This window comes from Arvicanthis niloticus, chromosome 14, assembly GCF_011762505.2.
Source record: "Arvicanthis niloticus isolate mArvNil1 chromosome 14, mArvNil1.pat.X, whole genome shotgun sequence".
In the NCBI taxonomy this organism is placed as follows: Eukaryota; Metazoa; Chordata; class Mammalia; order Rodentia; family Muridae; genus Arvicanthis; species Arvicanthis niloticus.
In genome coordinates, this window is record NC_047671.1 from 45,417,730 (window position 1) to 45,437,401 (window position 19,672).

The following is a 19,672-nucleotide window of genomic DNA, read 5'->3' on the forward strand; positions in this document are numbered from 1 at the left end:
TTAGAACAATGCTTTAAAAAAAAAAAAATTAAGCAATGCTTTTGAATTACATAATCAGAGATATTTTGATGTTTTTCTCCCTTAATGCTTCAGAAGTACCAGCAACTCTGGGCATCCTTCCCACAGACAACCATCAACTCAGGCCAAGGGGAAGCTGATCCGCTTAGGCTGGCATCACCTCCTACCACTAGGATGCTTGTACAGCAACTGCCTAACCCTCAGCTAAGAGCAGGATTTACTCTCCTCCCCTCTACTGGCCAAATCCCTGCAACTGCAGAAAACTACCAAATGACTCTGGCCTGTAAGTAGCAGCAAACAGATTTTTGCTACTAGGAAAAGAAAAAAAAAATCTCTGTTCCTGACCTTTTCCCAGAAGCAGGTGACTCAGGTCCAAGAGATGCAAATGGGAATTTGGCAAATCACCACTTCTAAAATGAAAGGGAGTGCTGAATGCTAGCTTCTCTCATACTGTGCTATATATAGTCTTACCTATGAATCAGAATTGCTTGCAAATTTCGCTTTCCCAAAACATTTAAAATATTAAATAATTACATCACCATGTTTCTAAATATGATTAAAACATTTTTTGAGACAAGATCTTACTATGTAGCCCTGGCTGGCCTGGGATTCTCTACATAGACCAACCAGATTGGCTTTGAACTCAGAGACCCACCTGCCTCTGCCTCCTAAGTTTTGGGATTAAAGGCATGCACTATCATGTCTAGCTGATTAAAATATATTAAGACAGTCCAGAAGTGCACAAGAATTATCCTGTATTTATCTGAGATTGCAATATTAGACTCCTTATCCCAACATGGTTCTCATAGTAGCCATAGCAGAGGTAAAGAAGAGAAGAGGGAGAGAGAGGAGGGCAGAGAAGGGGAGGGGAGAGGAGGGGGAGAGAGAGGAGGGGAGAGAAGAAGGCAGAGAAGGGGAGGGGGAAAGGGGTAGAGAGAGGAAGGGAGGGGAGGGAAAGAGGGAAAAGGGAGGAAAAAGAAGAGGAGAGAAGGAAAAGGAGGGGAGAGAAAGGAGGAGGGAGGAGGGATGAGAAGAATAGAAAACAAGGAATGAATAAGGCAATGTGGTATCGGACACAATGGGTTCTTCTTCAGCCAGAGAAGAATAAAATAATGTCTCCTTTAGGCAAGCGGCTGAAACCAAATGTCATCAATGTCTGGTGAAGTCAGCCCAGAAGAATAGCAGGAAAAGACAAATATGCCCTCTCACATGAAGAATCTAGATTTAAACATATGCACCTATCTAGATTTCCGTTAATAAACACAGGCATGAAAGCAGAAGGGAACAAGGGGGGGGGGGGGACAGGAAAGGGAATTTGGAGAGGGAAGACAGGCAAAATATTGTAAGTTTTCTCTCATATACAGAATCTAAATTTCACCATATGTGCACACATATATGTTTGTATGTGAAATGAAAGCGGTGGTAGAGGGAGGGGACCAGTGAAGACAGAGAAAAGGGACTAGAAAGGAGAGAGGAGGCAAATCTAAGCTTAGCACAATGATATGAACTACGAAATAATATCATCTATTTTGTATGTTAACCGAAAGATGAAACTATTGGGAGGAACATCGGTTAAATTAAGCACTAATTAAAATACCAAATTAAGAAAGTAAAAATGCTTCACGTGTTGTTTAGGACGTAATAATTCCTCATTAAACCTTGAAGACAATGGTGGGGTGGTTGTCTGCCAATAAATCCAGACGCTAATACTCATCACCTACAGTTAAGAAAACGAGGCACACGTGTTACCCAATTTCCCACAGCTGGTAAGTAGGGACAGAGCCCGACCCAACGCTAAGTCTACAATGCATGCAGCAAGCACTTCTGCTGTGCTGCACCACACATGTGAGCGCCTGAGCTGATCAAATCTGGGTTCTAAACTCGGGAGATCTGTGTGGAGCCTGAGATTCTGTTTGTCTAACAAGCTGCCATGCTAGGCGGCTGCTCGCCCTCGAACCACAATTGAAGATTGTACACCTCTCCTCATGGGTGTTGTAATTTTTTTTAAACACGTGAAAGGCGTGGAAGGGATGTAGGTTTGCGGGGTTTGTGGGTGACGGTGGAGGTGGGGGTGTGGGAGTGTGGGGGTGTTAGCCACACTTGTCGTGGCTGACTCAAGAAGCCAGAGGAGAGCTTTTGGAAGGTGATTCTTTTCCTCTACCATGTGGGCCTCGTTCATTCTCCTGTTTATAAATATTCAAATATTCTCATGCTGATTTAAAAGTTCTTCAATAGCTCCATTCATGTCCCATGCAGTTGTTCCTTGTCTTCTCTGGACCCCCTACTTCTGCGCTACTCACCAAGCTTCAAGCTTGCCATCTGTCCCAGCTCGGCAGTAGTATTTTAAATTGTCACAAGGGGGCGCCGTTCACTAATCTCAGGCTCAGGCTCCACTGCAGCGCTCTCTAGGATGCCGGTCGATTGTGTAATTACTTGAACACAGTAACAGTGGATGGAAACTGGGAAAAATAAAGAGGAAAATGCTACTTGAGTCCTGCCAAGAACCTCAGGCTGCACGCCCTACTGGTTCACCGCTACCTTTTATATTCCTCCGTCTTTAGAAAGGGCAGAATCATTGAGATTGTGACAAGGAGGAAAGAAGAGCTACCGCAAGCTTTTAATGTCGAGGCATTGATGTCTTAACATCATTTGCTGTTTTGGCCCCAAGATGCTGCCTTCTAAAACAAAACAATTGCTATTTCTGTCCAAGAAATATACCCAGAGCTGCTGTGGATGGTTTGGCTTCCATCAGTAACGTGAGATGCTTAAAGAATACACCCATCTTCCCACCTCTTGTCCCTCACATTTAGGAAAGAGAACACTGGCCCTTTTAAAAAAAAAAATGTATGTCAATATGAACAGCATAAAAAGACACTTATGCTGAGTGTGGTGGTTCACACCTGTTTTCCCAGTACTTGGGAGGAGATAGGAGACCGAACAGTTCAAGGTAACCCTCAGCTATATAGCAAATTTGAGGCTACCTATCTAAAAAAAAAAAAAAAAGTCACCTATGACATAGTAGGAAGAAAAAAGAAACTTTTTTACAATTCTATTAAAACAAGATAGAAAGGAGAGAAAATTATAAGGACATGAGGAAAAAAAGGAACCTTCACCAGTCTGTCTGAGCCATCAGCTAAGAAGCAAGAATCCCAGCATGATTAAGTACATTTGCTGTGAAGGTCGTTGACACCACGGCAGTAAAAGTCATTTTATGTGTCAATTGTTAAAATAGCAGTGAACCAGGCCTGACTGAGATAGAGTTATCACTGCTGCGATGAACCACCTCCAACAGCAACTTGGAGAGGAAACAGGCTAAGTTGATGAACAGATCCATCCTCACAGCCCTTGGAGGGAAGCCAGGAAGGAACTCAAACTGAGCAGGAGTCTGAAGTCAGGAGCTGGTGCAGAGGCCATGGAGGGTACTGCTTACTGGCTTGCTCAGCCTGTTTTCTTACAGAATCCAGGACCACCAGCCGAGAGTGGCCCCACCCACAATGAACCCAGCTTTCCCCCATTAATCACTCATTTTAAGAAAATGCTGGTCAGGCAGTGATGGTGTCTGCCTTCAATCCCAGCACCTGGGAGGCAGAGGCAGGTGGATCTCTAAGCTGGAGGTCAGCCTGGTCTACAGAGTGAATTCCAGGACAGCCAGGGTTACACACAGGGAAACCCTGTCTCAGAATATATGACATAAAACTAGCCAACACAACTAACCCCTTGTCAAGTCAACCTAACTCACAGACACATCATTGTTAAGACACAACCTGTCCTCTCGTTCATCACCATCACATGTCAATAAAGACACCATGATATAGAACGCTTTACAAACATAAAAAGTCCCAGCTGGACAAAGCCAAACACTTTAAAAGTTGTCTCTTTAAAAATATCCAGTTTCTTTTCAAATCCAAAGTCTCTGTAAAACTCCCGAATCTCTTTTTTTAAAAGTTTAAAGCCTCTTAACTGTGTACTCCTATAAGATCAAAAATACGTTCCCACTTCAAGAAGGAAGAACCAGGGCAGAGTCAAAATTAAAGCAATACACACAGTATAAATTAACTCAATGTCCAATATCTGGGATTCATTCATGATCTTCTGGGCTCCTCAAAGGGCATGAATCACTTCTCTGGCTCCACCCTCTGCCCCACACAGGGCTTGTCTTTCAGGCTGTGGCAGGCTCCGCTCCACCACTGCTGCTGTTCTGGGTAGTTATCCCAGGGTACTGGCATCTCTAAAAATGCTGGGGGTCTTGATGGTATCAAGTTTCAGCTTTTCTCTACAGCCCCTTGAATCCTGAGCCTTCAACTTCTACTGAGGCTGCACCTCCTCCAATGGCTTACCCTGGCCTCTCACAGTGCCGAGCCTCATCTGCTTTTTATGCTTTCGAAACAGATACCAACTGGGTGACTCTTACACTCCCAAGTTCATATGCCAGTGCAAGCTACAACCTTGACCACCTATGGGACACAGCTGTAAGCCAACTCTGAGGAAATTCTTCCCAGACTATGCCTCAGTGATGATGGTTTCTTCTTAATTATTGTTAATTTCTTAGCTCCAGCTGACCAGCATCAATAGTCCCAGTAAAATAAAGGCTTTCCTTCAATGCTTCTGGGACCTCTCGTTAATCACAGCAGATTCTTTAGCCCCAGCTAACCAGAGCCACTGATTCTCAACTCAAAAGAGCCAACAGCCCCAAGAAGAGTCTTTACGTGACCCTCAAACTTCTGTCTGGAACTTCACAAGCAGGGTATCTATTGTCTGCATTGCTCTCAACATTCATATCTTTCAAGTTCCCACAGAAAAACTCACCAAGCTTTAAACCCTCAAGGGCAACTCAAGCCCAAAGTTCCAAAGTTTTTCCACAAATCTTCCCCAAAACCAACATGGTCAGGTCTGTCACAGTAATATCCACTAACCTGGCACCAATTTCTATCCTATCTCTATGCTCTGATCTATGATGAAACACCTTGACCAAAAGAAAGCAACTTGGAGAGCAAAGAGTTTATTTGACTTACACAGTCCACTGAGAAAAACAAAAGGGCAGGAACAACCAGGAGGCCGGAGCTGATGCAGAAGCCATGGAGGAGTGCTGCCTACTGGCTTGCTCAACCTGTTCTCATATACAACCCAGGACCACCAGCCTTGGGGATGGCATCACCCACAGTGGCCTACGCCCTCCCACACTAATCAAAAAAAGGGCCCTGCAGTTTTTCTATTGCTGCAATAAATAAAGCATCATGACCAAAATCAACTTTTGAAGGAAAAAGTTTAATTCATTGTACAACCTGGGGTCACACTCCATCACTAAGGGAAGTCAGAGCAGGAACCTGGAGGCAGGAACCTGGAGACAGGCGCTAAAAGCAGAGGCCATGGAGGAGTGCTGCTTACTGTTTTGCTCCCCATGGCTTGCTCAGCTTGCTTTCTTATGTCATCCAGGACCACCTGCCCAGAGGTGGCACCACCCATGGTGGGATAGGCCCATCTATATCAACCATCAATGATGGAAATGCACCAGCAGTTTGCCCAGAAGCCAATTTAGTGGGGACATTTTCTCAGTTGAGGCTCCCTCTTCCAAAATAACACTATCCTATGTCGTGTTGGCATAAAACTAGCCCCTCCTAACCCACAAGCAACATGATGACTGTTGACAGTAAAGCCACCCAACTACCCTGCTTCCCTGTGATCTAGAGTTTTACCTTACCAATTGCATTCATGTCTGGTGGCCTTCAGGGAGTGACGTGTGGCCTATTTTAGTTTCCTCAGCAACCTTTTGAAGATAACTTCAAACTCTCCAAAATGGTCTCTTATAAAGACAGCTAGGTGCCACTGTCTGAGAAGCCCACACTCATGTTCTCAACTATGTTTTGTTTTCTCCCCAGGAGTCTTCATTTCCTGAAGCCCTGTGCTTCAAAGCTCTATTTCAAAGTGTCTTTTAATAACCTTCAGATCTGCTTCCTACCAGCGTGGCCTGAAATTTCCTTCTGCATGGAAGCTAAGGATCTGGTCTTACCTGGGTCAGGGTCATTGGTTCAAGGAACCCGTCAGGATTGTGGGTGACAGCTGAGCTGTGTCACTGACCCTGCCACTTCCAGCCCTCCAAAATCATAGACAGGGGTAAAATGTATTTGAAAATATGCAAATGGAGATCAGGATGGCAGCATATCTCACCTTTCCCACAGAGCCTCTTCGGATAGACCCAGGTACTGTCCTGTTTCTAAGCATTTAAAACTGTGTTTCCTTTGTATTGTATCTTTAAAACATTTCTTTTTGAGACGGGTCTCATCTAGCTCACGATAGAACTTCTGCCTCAGGCTCCTAAGTGTTGGGATTCTAGGCTTGTACGACCAGACCCAGCTGCTTTTCCAGATTCTATGATTCATTCGGCCCATTAGAGTTTCACAGAAGGACTTCGGGGCTGCAACAGTAGATGAGTGGGACTTTAAAAACAGGGGCAAGAGTTCCACATACACACCTGCTTCAAGTTCTCTAGACCCCTCCTCCCTCCCCCCCCCCATACCCACACATCTGCAAATTTTATCTGGGCAAGAAAAACTGGTCTCAGTTCAGCAACTAAGCAGTTTTGCAACTATAAGCAGGTCGTCAGGTCTGAGGCACCTCAGCTTCTCCCCTCTCCCTCCTCCTCTTCCTTCTCCTCCTCCTCTTCCTCCTCCTCCTCCTCCTCCTCTTCTTAATGCTTATTACCACCTCCTCTAATTGAAAAGTTACTAAATAAAAATTGGAGCTGTTTCTGTTTCTCAGTTGCAGGGGGATAGAATACTGCACACAGTAGAAGGATTTGGTGAAACTGTCAGACTCTTGTCCGTTTCAGTGAACAGCTGTATAGCCGAGGCAAGGTATTTCAAAACATGCTTTGTTTCATTGTACTCAGCAGAAAGAGGGTTTGGCACTTCGTTCCCGGGTAGAAACATTGAGCATGAGTTTCTACAGTTCTCCTTCTCCATCAGAGTAGCTGTTCTCTGATTTATTTCCCCCTGGTACATTTTGTTATTGGCAATGTTGAAAAACAATATCACCTTTGCGAAGGAATGCCAATCAGTAAAAACAGTTCTGAAAAAAATATATTCATGAGGTGGCCACAGGCAGAGATGGCAGAACCCTCCTTGGGTGTAGGATTTAGGGCTATTTGGAGGCACTGAGAAACCTCACCAATTGATATCCATGATCTTTACAACACCAATGGTATCTATCAGTCATACATGGGATGCGAAGTCAGTCTCAAATGCCCTTCCTATGCCACCAAGAAACCAAGGTAGAGAACACTCAATGCTTTGAGCTAGTTATGTCTAGGGATGCTAGAAATGTGTGTCAAGATGCCATGTGCCCCACAGGGTTTTGTAACCATGGAAACAGCTCTAGTTTGTTGAAGAGATCATCACACAGGCTGGCCACTCTAGCTAGGAAGAATAGGAGAATGTAACATCACTAAATCTGGAATTATACAATTTAATGACTGGATATGCACACTATAACTCAAAGCAAAGTGTGACAACAGTTACTATACAACAGAGTAATATCAATGGGTTTTTGTGATTGTGTGTGTGTGTGTGTGTGTGTGTGTGTGTGTGTGTGTGTGTGTTTGTTTTCAAGACAAGAGCTTGCTATCAGGGCTGGCAAGCTGGGTCAGCTACAGCCTGAGCCTCTGCAACCTCAGTCTGACCCCCAGAACCCACATAAAGATAAAAGTAGAGAGCCAACTTCAGGAAGTTGTCCTCTAGCCTTCACGCATGCTCCATAGGACTCGGTACCCACCACCACACTAAGTAAAAATTAAAAATTAAAATACAGTTTGAAATTTACTTTAAAATACAAATAAAGATATTTTTTAAGATGGTGAGATGTCTCAGTGAGTAAAGTGCTCACTGCACAAGCCTGAAAACCTGTGTTTAATCCATAGAAGCCACATTAATGTGAAAGGTGAGAACTCCACCAAGTTACCCTCTCAACTTCACACTTGTGGCAAGGCATGCTCAGACATATCACACACACACACACATCTCACACATACACATCACACACACACATCACACACACACATCACACACACATACCACACACATATACATACATCACATACATATGCACACATATCATACAAACACATCATACATACATACATGCATATCATACAGACATACACAGGGTGAAATCCTCAGTAACAACAGAAATGACAGGCATGCACATGGAATGAGGTCTGCATGGAGTCCTGTTGAATGAAGCACATGACAGGAAGCTTTCCTCCCCATACCTATTCCAGACATGTACAGATTGGTTATTCTTGCCCATTTGATGATGTAATTCCTTTCAGTTAAAAGGGCTCAGATTTGAAAGGAGGCACTATGAGTAGGGGGAAAGCTAACAAAAGAACTGTGAGAAAAAAATGTGTTTTTTATTTTAATAAATGTTGTTCAATTTTAAATTCAATGTCAAAAATAACAAGATTTCACTATCTAGCCCAAGCTAACCTTGAACTTGCAGTCCTCCTGCTTCAGACCTCAGAGTGCTAGCATTCCAGATGTGTGGCACCTCATTGCCCTGGAAGTAGATTCTTTTAATAATTAGATTGACCTCCAAATGCCAGAATTTGTGTAAGAATACAAATACAAAAACAGGACACTTGTGTCTGAGAGCACAGATTTTTCATTATTTTACCACCACTTCACAATTTTCAAGGGTACCTCTCAGCTGTTACGAACCACTCTGCCCCACATTTGGGGGCCAAAATGTCTCAGACCACTCTACCAATGTTGGAACCCACACTGCCAAAAGCCTTGAGGGCTAAGTTGTTAGAGCCTGAGCTGCCCCAAGCTGCTCCAGTCTGCCGGTTGGGGTTCAGCAAGAGAGAGAGAGTAAGGACGGATGAGAACAATGGAGACCAGAATGTGATTCAATCCCGTTTATTCTTCAGTCTCTCTTCTTCTCTCCAAGTCCCTTGTTCCTAGTACCAAGTCTCAGGTCCCTAGTTCCTAATACCAAATCTCAGGTCCTAATCCCAGTCCTAAATTGCTAGTCTCTTTCCCAGTTCCAAGTTACTTCTTCCAAGTGTCTAAGTGTCTAGTAATAGTTGCCTGTCTCGAGTCTCAAATGCCTACTCGAAGTGCCTGATACTTAATAATAATTTCTTCTGTCTGCCTCTTGCCTTTTATATGTCTCGCTTCTAAGCCACGCCTTTAAGTCACGCTTTTAAGTCATGCCCTTAGGTCTTGTCTCTAAATCTGATCTCTAAGTCACACCCTTAAGTCACACATTTTTAAGTCTCACACACCCAAGGGAAAATCCTGGGTATCTAAAACAAGATGTTATCAGAGTGTGCTCAGCTGTTGTAGGCTGTTGTAATCAAGTCTCTTGTCAGGGTATATGGCTCAAGATGGCTGCAAGGATGATAGCCGCCTTCTGTCGGCTCCCCACACTCAGCAACATTGTTGTAGGTCATGGAAAAGTTGCACGGGACCCAGATGAGATAATCTGAGGGTGGCAGCTACAAGTTAGGACCTGAACATGAGGTAGAAGGAGACCAGAAAAGTACTTTTTGTTAAGCCAGAAAAGCCAGGCATCCTGTCTGCCAAACTCCCTGCCTTCTAGGTCTTCCTGCTCCTACCTCATACCACTTCAGAATAAAATGCACCTCCAGCCTGGGGCTGCTCAGCCATCTAAGAGCATGGAAATCTGATCTTTACCTTATCTCCATCCCAATAACTGTTTTCTTAAAAAATAAAAATAAAAAAAGCCAGGTGTGGTGGCATTCCACTTTAATCCCAGCACTTGAAATAACCAGCAGAGAGTACAATTTATCCTGAGACTGATTTACCTAGAATGTCCAAGGCCTAAAGGGCGGTGGCAGGCGGGAGCAGGAAGAGCTGTCTTGATTGAGTGTGACTGATGATATGCTTCTGATGTGGCAATCAGGGTGGCCAGCTGGTGAGGCACACATCACCAGGAAAGTCAGGGTGAAACAGCGAGACCCTGTTTCAACATCAAGCAAAGAAACAACAAAACAAAAAAGAAAAACAAAAGCCGAGGTATTATTCGCATTAAATTAACATGTTCTGAATATACAAGCAAAGGTAAATTGGTACATTTAATTGCCCAGAAATCCCAATACAATTTTAGAATATTCTCATTTCCAAAAGAAGGCCCATTGTGTCTTATAGCTCAAAGGATCTTTCCATTACTAGTCCTTAGGACCAAAGTCCACCTTCCATATCTAAGGGAAAGAAGCAGAAATCAAGGTCCAGCACCATGGCCAGCTCTCCGGGCAGCGCTACGGTTGAGCATCAACTCAGGTTTGTTTGTTTGTTTGTTTGTTTGTTTGTTTCTTTTCTTTCTTTGTTTTCTTTTTCTCTTTTTTTAATTGATTATATTTTACATATGTGGGTGTTTGCCTGCAGGCATGACCGTGGCTTCCAGAGTTTTTAATGAGCCCTCCTCTTCCGTCTCTGGGAAAAACTGCAGAATTAGTACAAGGACCTAGAGGTGTGCCTCACCAGCTGGCCACCCTGATTGCCACATCAGAAGCATATCATCAGTCACTATCAAGCGGGACAGTTCTTCCTGCTCCCGCCTGCCTCTGCCCTTTAGGCCTTGGACATTCCAGGTAAATCAGTCTCAGGATAAATTGTACCCTCTGCTGGTTATTCAATTCTCAGGGATGCTGGCTTTTCTAATCCCTGCCCATGTCCACTCGGCCTGAGAAATTCCACTTCATCTGAGTTGCTCTTCTCCTAACCTTTTTGTTATTGTATTTTATACTGTGTGTGTGTGTGTGTGTGTGTGTGTGTGTGTGTGTGTGTGTAGTGGGAAGAAAGATATGTGTCATGGTGCCTGTGGAGATGACAACTCTAGGGAGTCAATCTCAAGTCATTAGGGCTTGCAAAGCAATAGCTTTTTATCAGCTGTGGCACTTGCTGGCTTTTCAATTTTAAGATGGTATTTTCTTTCAAATCTCTTAAATGTCTTCAGCACAAAAATTCTGAAAAGTTTTATCTATCATTTGGCCTCATCACCACCATTCACTGAACTCTTATTAGTATATAAGCCAGTTCAGAATTCCAAGAGTACCTGGAGAAAATTCACAATAAACTTAAGTCATTCATAATTGGATTTAAGAAATACTCTTCAACCTTTTCACTATCCAGCTGTGCTCGCTATCAGCCAGTTGTTCATGGAACTGGTGTGGTAGTGAGGGTTGGGAAGAGGAATGCTCCTGTCTGCAAAGAGAACAGACAGAGCACTGGTTCTTAAATCGTGGTTTCCCAGTAGCAGTGGCAGCGGCACCCTATGGGAGCTTGGAGAACAGTGTCTTGGGCCCCATCTACACAGACTACATTAAGCTAGGAGATCCTGATGCATGTAAAAATGCAAAGAACTTGAATTAGCTGTAGTCTACTGAATTAGACTGGTCTGTACTTAGAAATCCAGTCAAGATTTTAGAAATGACTGGCAACAATCCTCCCCTCCCTGCCTGCCCTCACCCCAGGGGACCATCCCTACTGACTTGTTTCTCCTCATTTATCATTTATGGGAATGTGTTATCACTTTATGGGGCTGGTACTTAGTGTTAGACTTGCTAATGAGCCATATCAACACACTCCTGCTGCCTGCCATTCCGCACTCACAGGTATACTGTGTGCAGCAAAAGCTCAGTAGCCAACTTCCCACTGTCCGCTAACTAGTGAAGAGAGGGTCCAGAGGTGTCTTCAGTGTGGATGACAACAGAGGATTTTTTTTATGCAAAAGAGCCAGAGAGAAAGAAAGACCAACCTAAACAAGAAGCTAACATCTGCAGGGAGGAGCTGGATGGAAAAGGCAATGCTGGCCTCTGTGTTTGCTGACTCCAATTCCAGCAACATGAATGAGTCGCTCGCTCACCTCCACTTTGCAGGAGGTTACCTGCCATCTGACTCCAAGGACTGGAGGACCATCATTCCATCTCTCTTGATGGCTGTGTGCCTGGTGGGCCTCGTGGGAAACCTATGTGTGATTGGCATTCTTCTTCATGGTGTTTGGAAAAGAAAGCCATCCATGATCCACTCCCTGATTCTGAATCTCAGCCTGGCTGACATCTCTCTCCTGCTCTTGTCTGCACCTGTCCGGGCTACAGCATACTCCAAAGGTGTTTGGGATCTGGGCTGGTTTGTCTGCAAGTCTTCTGACTGGTTCATCCATATGTGCATGGCAGCCAAGAGCTTGACATTTGTTGTGGTAGCCAAAGCATGCTTCATGTATGCGAGTGACCCAGCCAAGCAAGTGAGTATCCAGAACTGTACCATCTGGTCAGTGCTGGTGGCCATCTGGGTTGTAGCCAGCCTACTTCCCCTGCCAGAATGGTTTTTTAGCACCACCAGACATCACGCAGGTGTGGAAATGTGCCTCATGGATGTACCAGCTGTGGCAGAAGAATTCATGGCAATGTTCGGTAAGCTCTATCCTTTGCTGGTGTTTTGCCTTCCTTTACTTCTAGCTGGCTTTTATTTCTGGCGAGCTTATGACCAATGTAAAAAACGATGTACAAAAACTCAGAATCTGGGAAACCAGATGCGTTCAAAGCAGCTCACAGTGACGCTGCTAAGCACTGCAGCCACCTCCGCTCTTCTGTGGCTCCCTGAATGGATAGCCTGGCTGTGGGTATGGCATCTGAAGGCTGGAGGTCCAATGCCACCACAGGGTTTTATAGCCCTGTCTCAAGTCCTGATGTTTTCCATCTCCACAGCAAACCCTCTCATTTTTCTATTGATGTCTGAAGAGTTCAAGGCAGGCTTGAAAGACATATGGAAATGGGTAACTAGAAAGCCTGCAGCTACTTCAGAGGTTCAAGAGGTACCAGCTGGAAACACGGAGGCCCTTCCTGGTAAGGCTCCATCTCCAGAGACCCAAACATGCATTCTAGACACAGACGGACGTGGCTCTCCTGACTCCGGCAAAGAGAGAACTGATAAAGTGGTGGTTCCCATCCTCCCTGATGTCGAGCAGTTTTGGCACGAAAGGGATGCTGTCCCTTTGGCACAAGACAATGACCCTATACCCTGGGAACGCCAAGGCCAAGAGACAGAGGGCTGCAATTAACAGACTTAAGTTTCAAAGGAGAGCAAATTGTCATTATTGTATTTACTTGTACTGCAGCTTGGCAATATTAGTGAAGTAAATTGTCATTAGAAATTGCAGATTTCTTTCTGTTTTCAAACTATAGAATCTGGTAAATAGAATGGCATGTAGTTAATTATGCTTCAGAATTAATCTCTGTCTAAAGAAATTAATCGAAGTGTTATGTAAAGAAAACTATTTCAAAGTGATTACAGGGCTCACAGTCTTTGTACTGCACTGGCTGGAGTAGTTTATCAGACTGGGCCCATGTACTCTGTTTCCTCCTGAAACTGCTACCCTCAATGTACCAGCAAGTTATACTTCACCTAAGCATAGCTCAAAATCTACATCTCCTTTGACTCTTTAAAACTGTAAATTTCACATGTAAGTTCTCTTAACTTGCTTAATAAATGTTAACTTACTTAACAAAAAGGTCGTATAATTTTCCTGAGTAAAATTTACAAAACAGTGAATACTTTCTTCTATTCTGCACTAATTTCAAAGCATAGTTATATGGGGGCCAAGTTTGGGTAAATTCAAATCTTCCGTAACAGCCCAAAAGCTGTTTAAGTCTTTAAAAATCCACCTGGATGGGTTTTTTTATTCAACATCTCAGAATATTACTAACCTAACATGACATTCTATATTGTAATGGAGAACTACAAACATCCCTTATCTTCCAAAATAAGAGTATCCTCCTACAAGCTGAAATGTATTCTCCTTGATCTCTGTTGTCTCTCAAGACAGACTATAAGTGAAAGCTAATGATACATGTATTAACTATTGATTAAAGGCAATCATAAAGGGGAATGCTGGGGGATTTTCTTGTATCAAACTTGAACCCTCAACTTTAAAATATTACCAGTGTAAACCAATCAAACATAACAAAGTGTAGAAAAGCACATACACAACAAAGAGAAAAACCAGCAGACGGCTAAAACGGGATTTAGGTAAGAACAGAATAATCACAAGGGCAATACAGAGCCAACAGCAATAAATAAAAACATTTTTGAGTTCCTAGATGTGGAAAATTTTATAGAATGCAGCATGCCCAGTAAAATGTGACCATGCATGTCTCTCCCCTCTGAACATAAAAGGCATTATATACACTCATGAGTCTTAACTGTTTCATTAATGGTATTCTGGGGATTTCTACTGCTCAGTAAGAAAAATGCCTATAACAAAATGCCTATAAGCAATGTAGAAGACTGGAGACGACTCTGTACAGTACGAAGAACCGCCACTTATAATGTTCGGTCTTGGAATTATTGTACTGTAAAAGATTGTGGCTTTCTTCTTTTTCACTTGTTTTGCTAGAAATTGCATTTGAAGATCTCATATTCAACTAAATAGTTTAGCCCAAGAATCCAAAATAACTGCTTTGTTGAATCCAGTTACATGAAGGGTTGCCACTGAAAATGAAAATCAGAGGAAGCAAGCTTTTGTTTTATATACACATACAGCAAGTACAGTGTAAGCTTCAAGTATATGACCTCTTGTAAAGAAATAAAATCAATGCTTTATTTCTGATTAGACTTAATGCTGCTTGTATCCGGAAATATCATCTCAAAACCATAGCTCAGAACAAGAGGGCTTTATGAGGTGGTCTAATGACAATGTCCAGGTTTCTGGGTAAGCTGCAGATACTGGAACACTATATTATAACTAATCATTCATTAAGAACATCAGAGTCTCGTCGATCTCCTTAAAAATCCACAAAGGAAAAGTTGACTCACTTCTAAACAATCCCACAGACAACTAATGTCAAAGCAGGAAAGAGATCTCAACTTTCTGCACTCTTTTTCTACTATGACAGGATGCAGCGAGTGTGCAGACACTACCATGTGGAACTCAGAATAAAAGGGAGATCAGAAAGCTTCCAATTTTACTTTATAAAAGTAAATTTCTGAGTTGGGGTGGGAGGATACAAATAATGTTTACAACTTTCACACTTTCAACCCTAGTCTGCTCCATTAATAACAGTCCTGAACATGTCATGTAATTTCTATGACACTTAATAGATTTATTCAAATGTAGCATGGATATGAATATTATGTGTAACAAATACAGGTCAGCTGGTATTCCTTTCTAGGCTCTGTTGCCATCATAATGGGTTGCAGACAATGGGGAAGATAACTAACACTGGTTTACATGCCTTATTTATGTGGCACTTGGCTATGGGCAATCTGTGAGAACAACATAAAAGTTATACACACTCACACCCCACATTCTGGGGAGGGGTGTAAAGCCAGAAGACTTAACTGAGCATCAGAGGTAAGTTCATGGCGTGACATATGACAGGTAGAAAGGATGTCCAAAACGCCCAAACTTTTGATATGTGAGAAAGACAGAAATAAGAAAACAAAAGAATTATAATATTCTCTGCTAGGTAACAAGTAGCATTAAAAGACTCTGACTATACACACATATAAACATAAACGCGCATACAGGCACACAAAAGAAAGGGAGAATAGGCTTTCTACAAAATTTCTTGTCTTTTATATTAGAAATACAATATTATAGTCAAGTCTTTAAAAACTATATCCTAAGATTTAGTTGTCTCAAATATCACATGCTTCTTTTCAAAAACAAAACCAATGAACCAAACAAGCAAACAAACAAACGAACAAAAAAACGGGTCTAAGAGTTTTTTAAAAATATATTGTGTAACAATAATCATTTACAATCCACATATATAAAAGGGTTGGTTTATTGTAATTCAAATACATAAATTCAACATTCAAACATCTTAAAATTAAACTTTTTAGAAACAAAAGTTCAAACATTCAAACAGGAGTAGTTTACAGGGACACCCAGAAAGGGAGTTTTGTTGTCTAATTGAGAATATTGGTAGAGCTCATTCAGTGGAGAATAAAGAATGTTTAAACCAGGATTCCATTCTGGCCAACATGTTAGTTATGAATGTGGTTCATACCTGAGAAGAAATTACTAAATACATCTTCTCCTGGGGTAAACAAGACTTGGCCTATAACTCAAGGGGGAAGAATCAGAGCACGTACGTGAACAAATACAACTAAACGGTTCTTTAGAGACAAAGGATAAACGCATGTCCGTTATAATATTCATAGTCTCTGGAAGAATTGAATTCAGTGTTTTCTCTTTTACCCGCTTAAAAACAAAATCAAAACCAAACTCCAACTTCAGTTTTCCTGGAGTCTGTGGTATATCCAAGCTCCTACCACAGATTCTCCTGTCTTGCTGAGTAACACTGCTAGTAAGAACATCACCAAGTCACTGGCTTCCACATCTTATAAAAGGATAATTTTTAGCTTCAAGATTTTAAATTTACTAGAGACAGCCTATATTTGAGTATGTATGTCAGTCATGCCACACAAAGAAAAGCATTAAATATTTTCAAAGTGTTCTGTTCAGAGACTGCCCCACAATTGCTTCTTCTGTTCGTAAGGTGGTTTTGCAATAGGTTGACTAATGCACATATATATGTAAAAACCTGAAAATTTGGCTCATGCAAGCATTTTCAATTAACAGCGAGCCTGTGGAGGGTATTTAGAATTATTTTGTTGATCGTCTCGTGGGCTCTGATGCTGTGGGAGGTGGAGGTGGACCTCGGCGATCCAGGTCATCGACATACGCCACGATTAGTTTCCTCCTCTCCTCTGGTACACAGTCCAGTACTAGATACCGTTTGTCATTCTGCAAAATTTTTTCTACATCTTTCAGGTGCTGATCAGATTCTTGGATTAGCTTTTTGGATCTGAAATAAGAAAAAAAGCACAAGAATCACTGACTGCTGTTCGCCGGTCTTTCAGAAATGAGCTGGAAATGTCCATCTAGTTCCTAATTGTGTTTCCACTTTTTTAAAGAAAAATTTCACTGCAGCAGTCACCTTTGTACATCGCCTCAGCAAGACTCCAGGGAGTGAAAGGGCCTCAGAAGCTGAATTACCCTCCCACCCCTACTGGTGGTCCCTCCAGATCAGGGCTGAGGGTGGGTAGGTAAATCTTGCCCGTGCTGTACCTGTTCTGTGGATGAACAGAGGACTTCAGTCTGCGGGGCTGCCAATCCCAGCATCTTTCACAAGCTTTCACTTTCACATCTTTCACTAAATTAACTATAAAAATGTAGAAAGAAGTCTTACTTCACATCTAATTTAAAAGCCCAAGCTGATGCAAAACATTAAGGATCCTGATGAAAAAATCCAAATGACAAAACACCTACGAAGCACATCCTCTCAGCACTAACTATCCTCCCGTTCACACCCTTCCTTCCTTCCTTCCTTCCTTCCTCAAAGTCATCTTTTAAAGGAGGAAATGCTGGCGCAGGAAGCCTAACTGGTCTCCTGCACAGACTGTAGGCCATGCCAAACTGTTTTCCTGGTGAAAGGTTACTAGTGATGGACTAATGGGTGCACTACACCAAAACCTTCTTTTAGGCTCTGATTTTTAATCTTTTTAAAAAATAAGTGTATCCAGCAACTCCTTTCCTGATGGAGAAAAATTATTTTTCTGCCTTAAGAAAACGAATTCAGGCATTCATGGTCTAACCCCACTCAGCAGTCTTCAGAGGAGGCAAGGGTAAGTTATAGTGAGGAATTAAAGTCTCTGTGAATTACAATTTTTAAGTTGAGGGTCCTCAAAAAAGAAAAAAAAAAAGCAGTGAAGTCAAAATAAAAGTGTATTTTAAAAACTGGATGTATATAACACAAAATGAGGATTGACATCTGGGCCCTTTCTTTAAAAAAAAAAAAAAAAAAAAAAAGTACTGTGAAATGGCCTGTATCTGCCCTTGAGGAAAGCTGGCATCTTCTGACTCCTAAAATCAACACTGTGGACATGTGTGTGAGTGAACAGTATGCTCTGGCCATTAGAGTACAGGCTAGGAGACAGAGCTGCCAGTGGGGCACCGGACTGCACCTACCTATATGTGATGAATTTGGTCTCTTTCAAAAGTGTCCTGAAGTCAGCTTTGGCAGTGATGTATTTGTCTCTGATGTATTCTTCAAACTCCCTTTGTTTTTTCTGCAAGGATGGGAAAAAAATAAGATTAAAAGGGAAGCCCACAAACTCTAAAACAACTTCTTTATTAAAGCCGCAAACCATGAGTCCTGTAATAAAATTAAAAATAGAAAAAGACAAGGCAAAGATATGTCCTTTCTGTAAAACTTACTGTAGCATCTTTAAAGAAAAAGAAAAAATATAAAATATTCTAGCTGAATATGAAAGTTTGTTACATGCACTGCACTGCTCAGTGGTCTCCATAAAGTCCCCAGGAGGGAAGCACAGAGAAACTAGGGATTTCTTATTCCCTACAGAGTATATATCTTCAAACATAAAGACAGCAATGAGGTATAAGGTATGGACATACAAAGCAAGTACATAATTACTGAGCATTTAGCTTTCTGGTAAGGAAACGGTAATGATTATTAAGTACTAGCACACAGACCTTGCTATCAATTCTAGCAGTCGGGTAAATTAGAAACTGACCGCGGGTCTCAGCTATCGCTTTTCCCAGTCATACATATTTTGTAGTCCACACATTAAAAATTCAACTAAGTAGAGTTGAGCGAGGTCTAAGAAAGGTCCCTTTATGGGCTTTTCAATGTCGGACCTAGAGATGTCCATCAGTGACAACATAACAAGTAAAAGCCAGAGGGATAGAACAGATTATAGTAAGCTATTTTTTTGGTATCACTCTATATCAGATATTAGGTAGTAAATTTGTTTCCTACACAGAAGTCAGAGTGCAAGAACTGGACTCTGCTTTTAATATCTCATGTGTTAAGAGATTTGCTACTCTAAAGTCTCCTCTCCAAGAACTTAGGACCTCTTACTGTTTTGCCAGCGTGGCTTAATAGAAAGGTGCTTTGACAGCTTAGGATCAATCGCCAGTTGAAACTGACTATAGTTTCAATCCATTGATAAAATCCTTAAACACAAACCCAACTCTTAAAATTCTAAGCTTTAGATTACTATTTCATTATTACTACAAGGAGCAAAATTTTTAAAAACATGTTCTTAGAAGCCAGCACTCAAAAGGCAGAGGTAGGTGGATATCTGAGTTCAAGGCCACTCTGGTCTACAAATCAAGTTCCAGGATAGCCAGGGCATTTACAGAGAAACCCTGTCTTGAAAAACAAAACAAACAAATAAAAAAGTTTCATGTCTGCCTAAGCTCCATAGGAAGTAAGACAAATCCTCTTACCCTGTCACTGGAGGAGAACTTAATGCACCGAGGGTCTTCCTTAATTATTTTTTTCACTTCTTTCCATGTAGATGTTAAGGTAATCTTTGAAAAAACAAGTGAAGAAAAAAACATAAATACAATTCCCTTTTATGCAGGGAGTTAAACTGCAGCACATATCGTACATAATATTACACACTGACCTGCAATCTCTTGTAATGCCCAAGCGTAACTGGACTAGTTAGGGACAGGGAGCAGCTTTAATGCAATTTCTTTTTGCTGGCTTGCCACAAGTTATTTTCATGGCCATACTTTCAAGGTGGCCTAAGACAATCACCTGCAAACCCTGTATTTACATGGGCAAACATCATAACTTCTGAAGAAACCATCACCAAAA

General features: G+C 42.0%; 2 protein-coding genes across 4 annotated transcripts in view; one reads left to right on the forward strand and one right to left on the reverse strand.

Annotated features, from left to right (window-relative positions):
- The first annotated feature begins 11,502 nt into the window (after positions 1–11,502).
- Gpr151 (G protein-coupled receptor 151) lies at positions 11,503–13,515 on the forward strand. Its single transcript, XM_034518643.2, has one exon. It carries the CDS (start codon positions 11,761–11,763, stop codon positions 13,093–13,095), a length of 1,335 nt encoding a protein of 444 aa, XP_034374534.2. The 5' UTR covers positions 11,503–11,760; the 3' UTR covers positions 13,096–13,515.
- Positions 13,516–15,754: 2,239 nt separating this feature from the next.
- Positions 15,755–19,672, reverse strand: part of Tcerg1 (transcription elongation regulator 1) — a 58,665-nt gene continuing 54,747 nt past the window's right edge. For 2 of the 3 annotated variants that reach the window (XM_034518002.2, XM_034518001.2), the window contains 3 exons: positions 19,297–19,380; positions 18,013–18,113; positions 15,755–16,849 (listed from right to left, as the gene is read on the reverse strand). In XM_034518002.2, coding sequence (XP_034373893.1) covers positions 16,648–16,849; positions 18,013–18,113; positions 19,297–19,380 — 387 coding nt within the window. In that variant the 3' untranslated portion in view covers positions 15,755–16,647. Of the gene's footprint in view, positions 16,850–17,112; positions 17,207–18,012; positions 18,114–19,296; positions 19,381–19,672 lie in introns of all 3 variants that reach the window. The other variant, XR_004608229.2, reaches the window with a different exon arrangement.

Bases quoted from the DNA above. Each gene is read 5' to 3' on its own strand.
- Gpr151 (XM_034518643.2), top strand. From the start codon at position 11,761: ATGCAAAAGAGCCAGAGAGAAAGAAAGACCAACCTAAACAAGAAGCTA.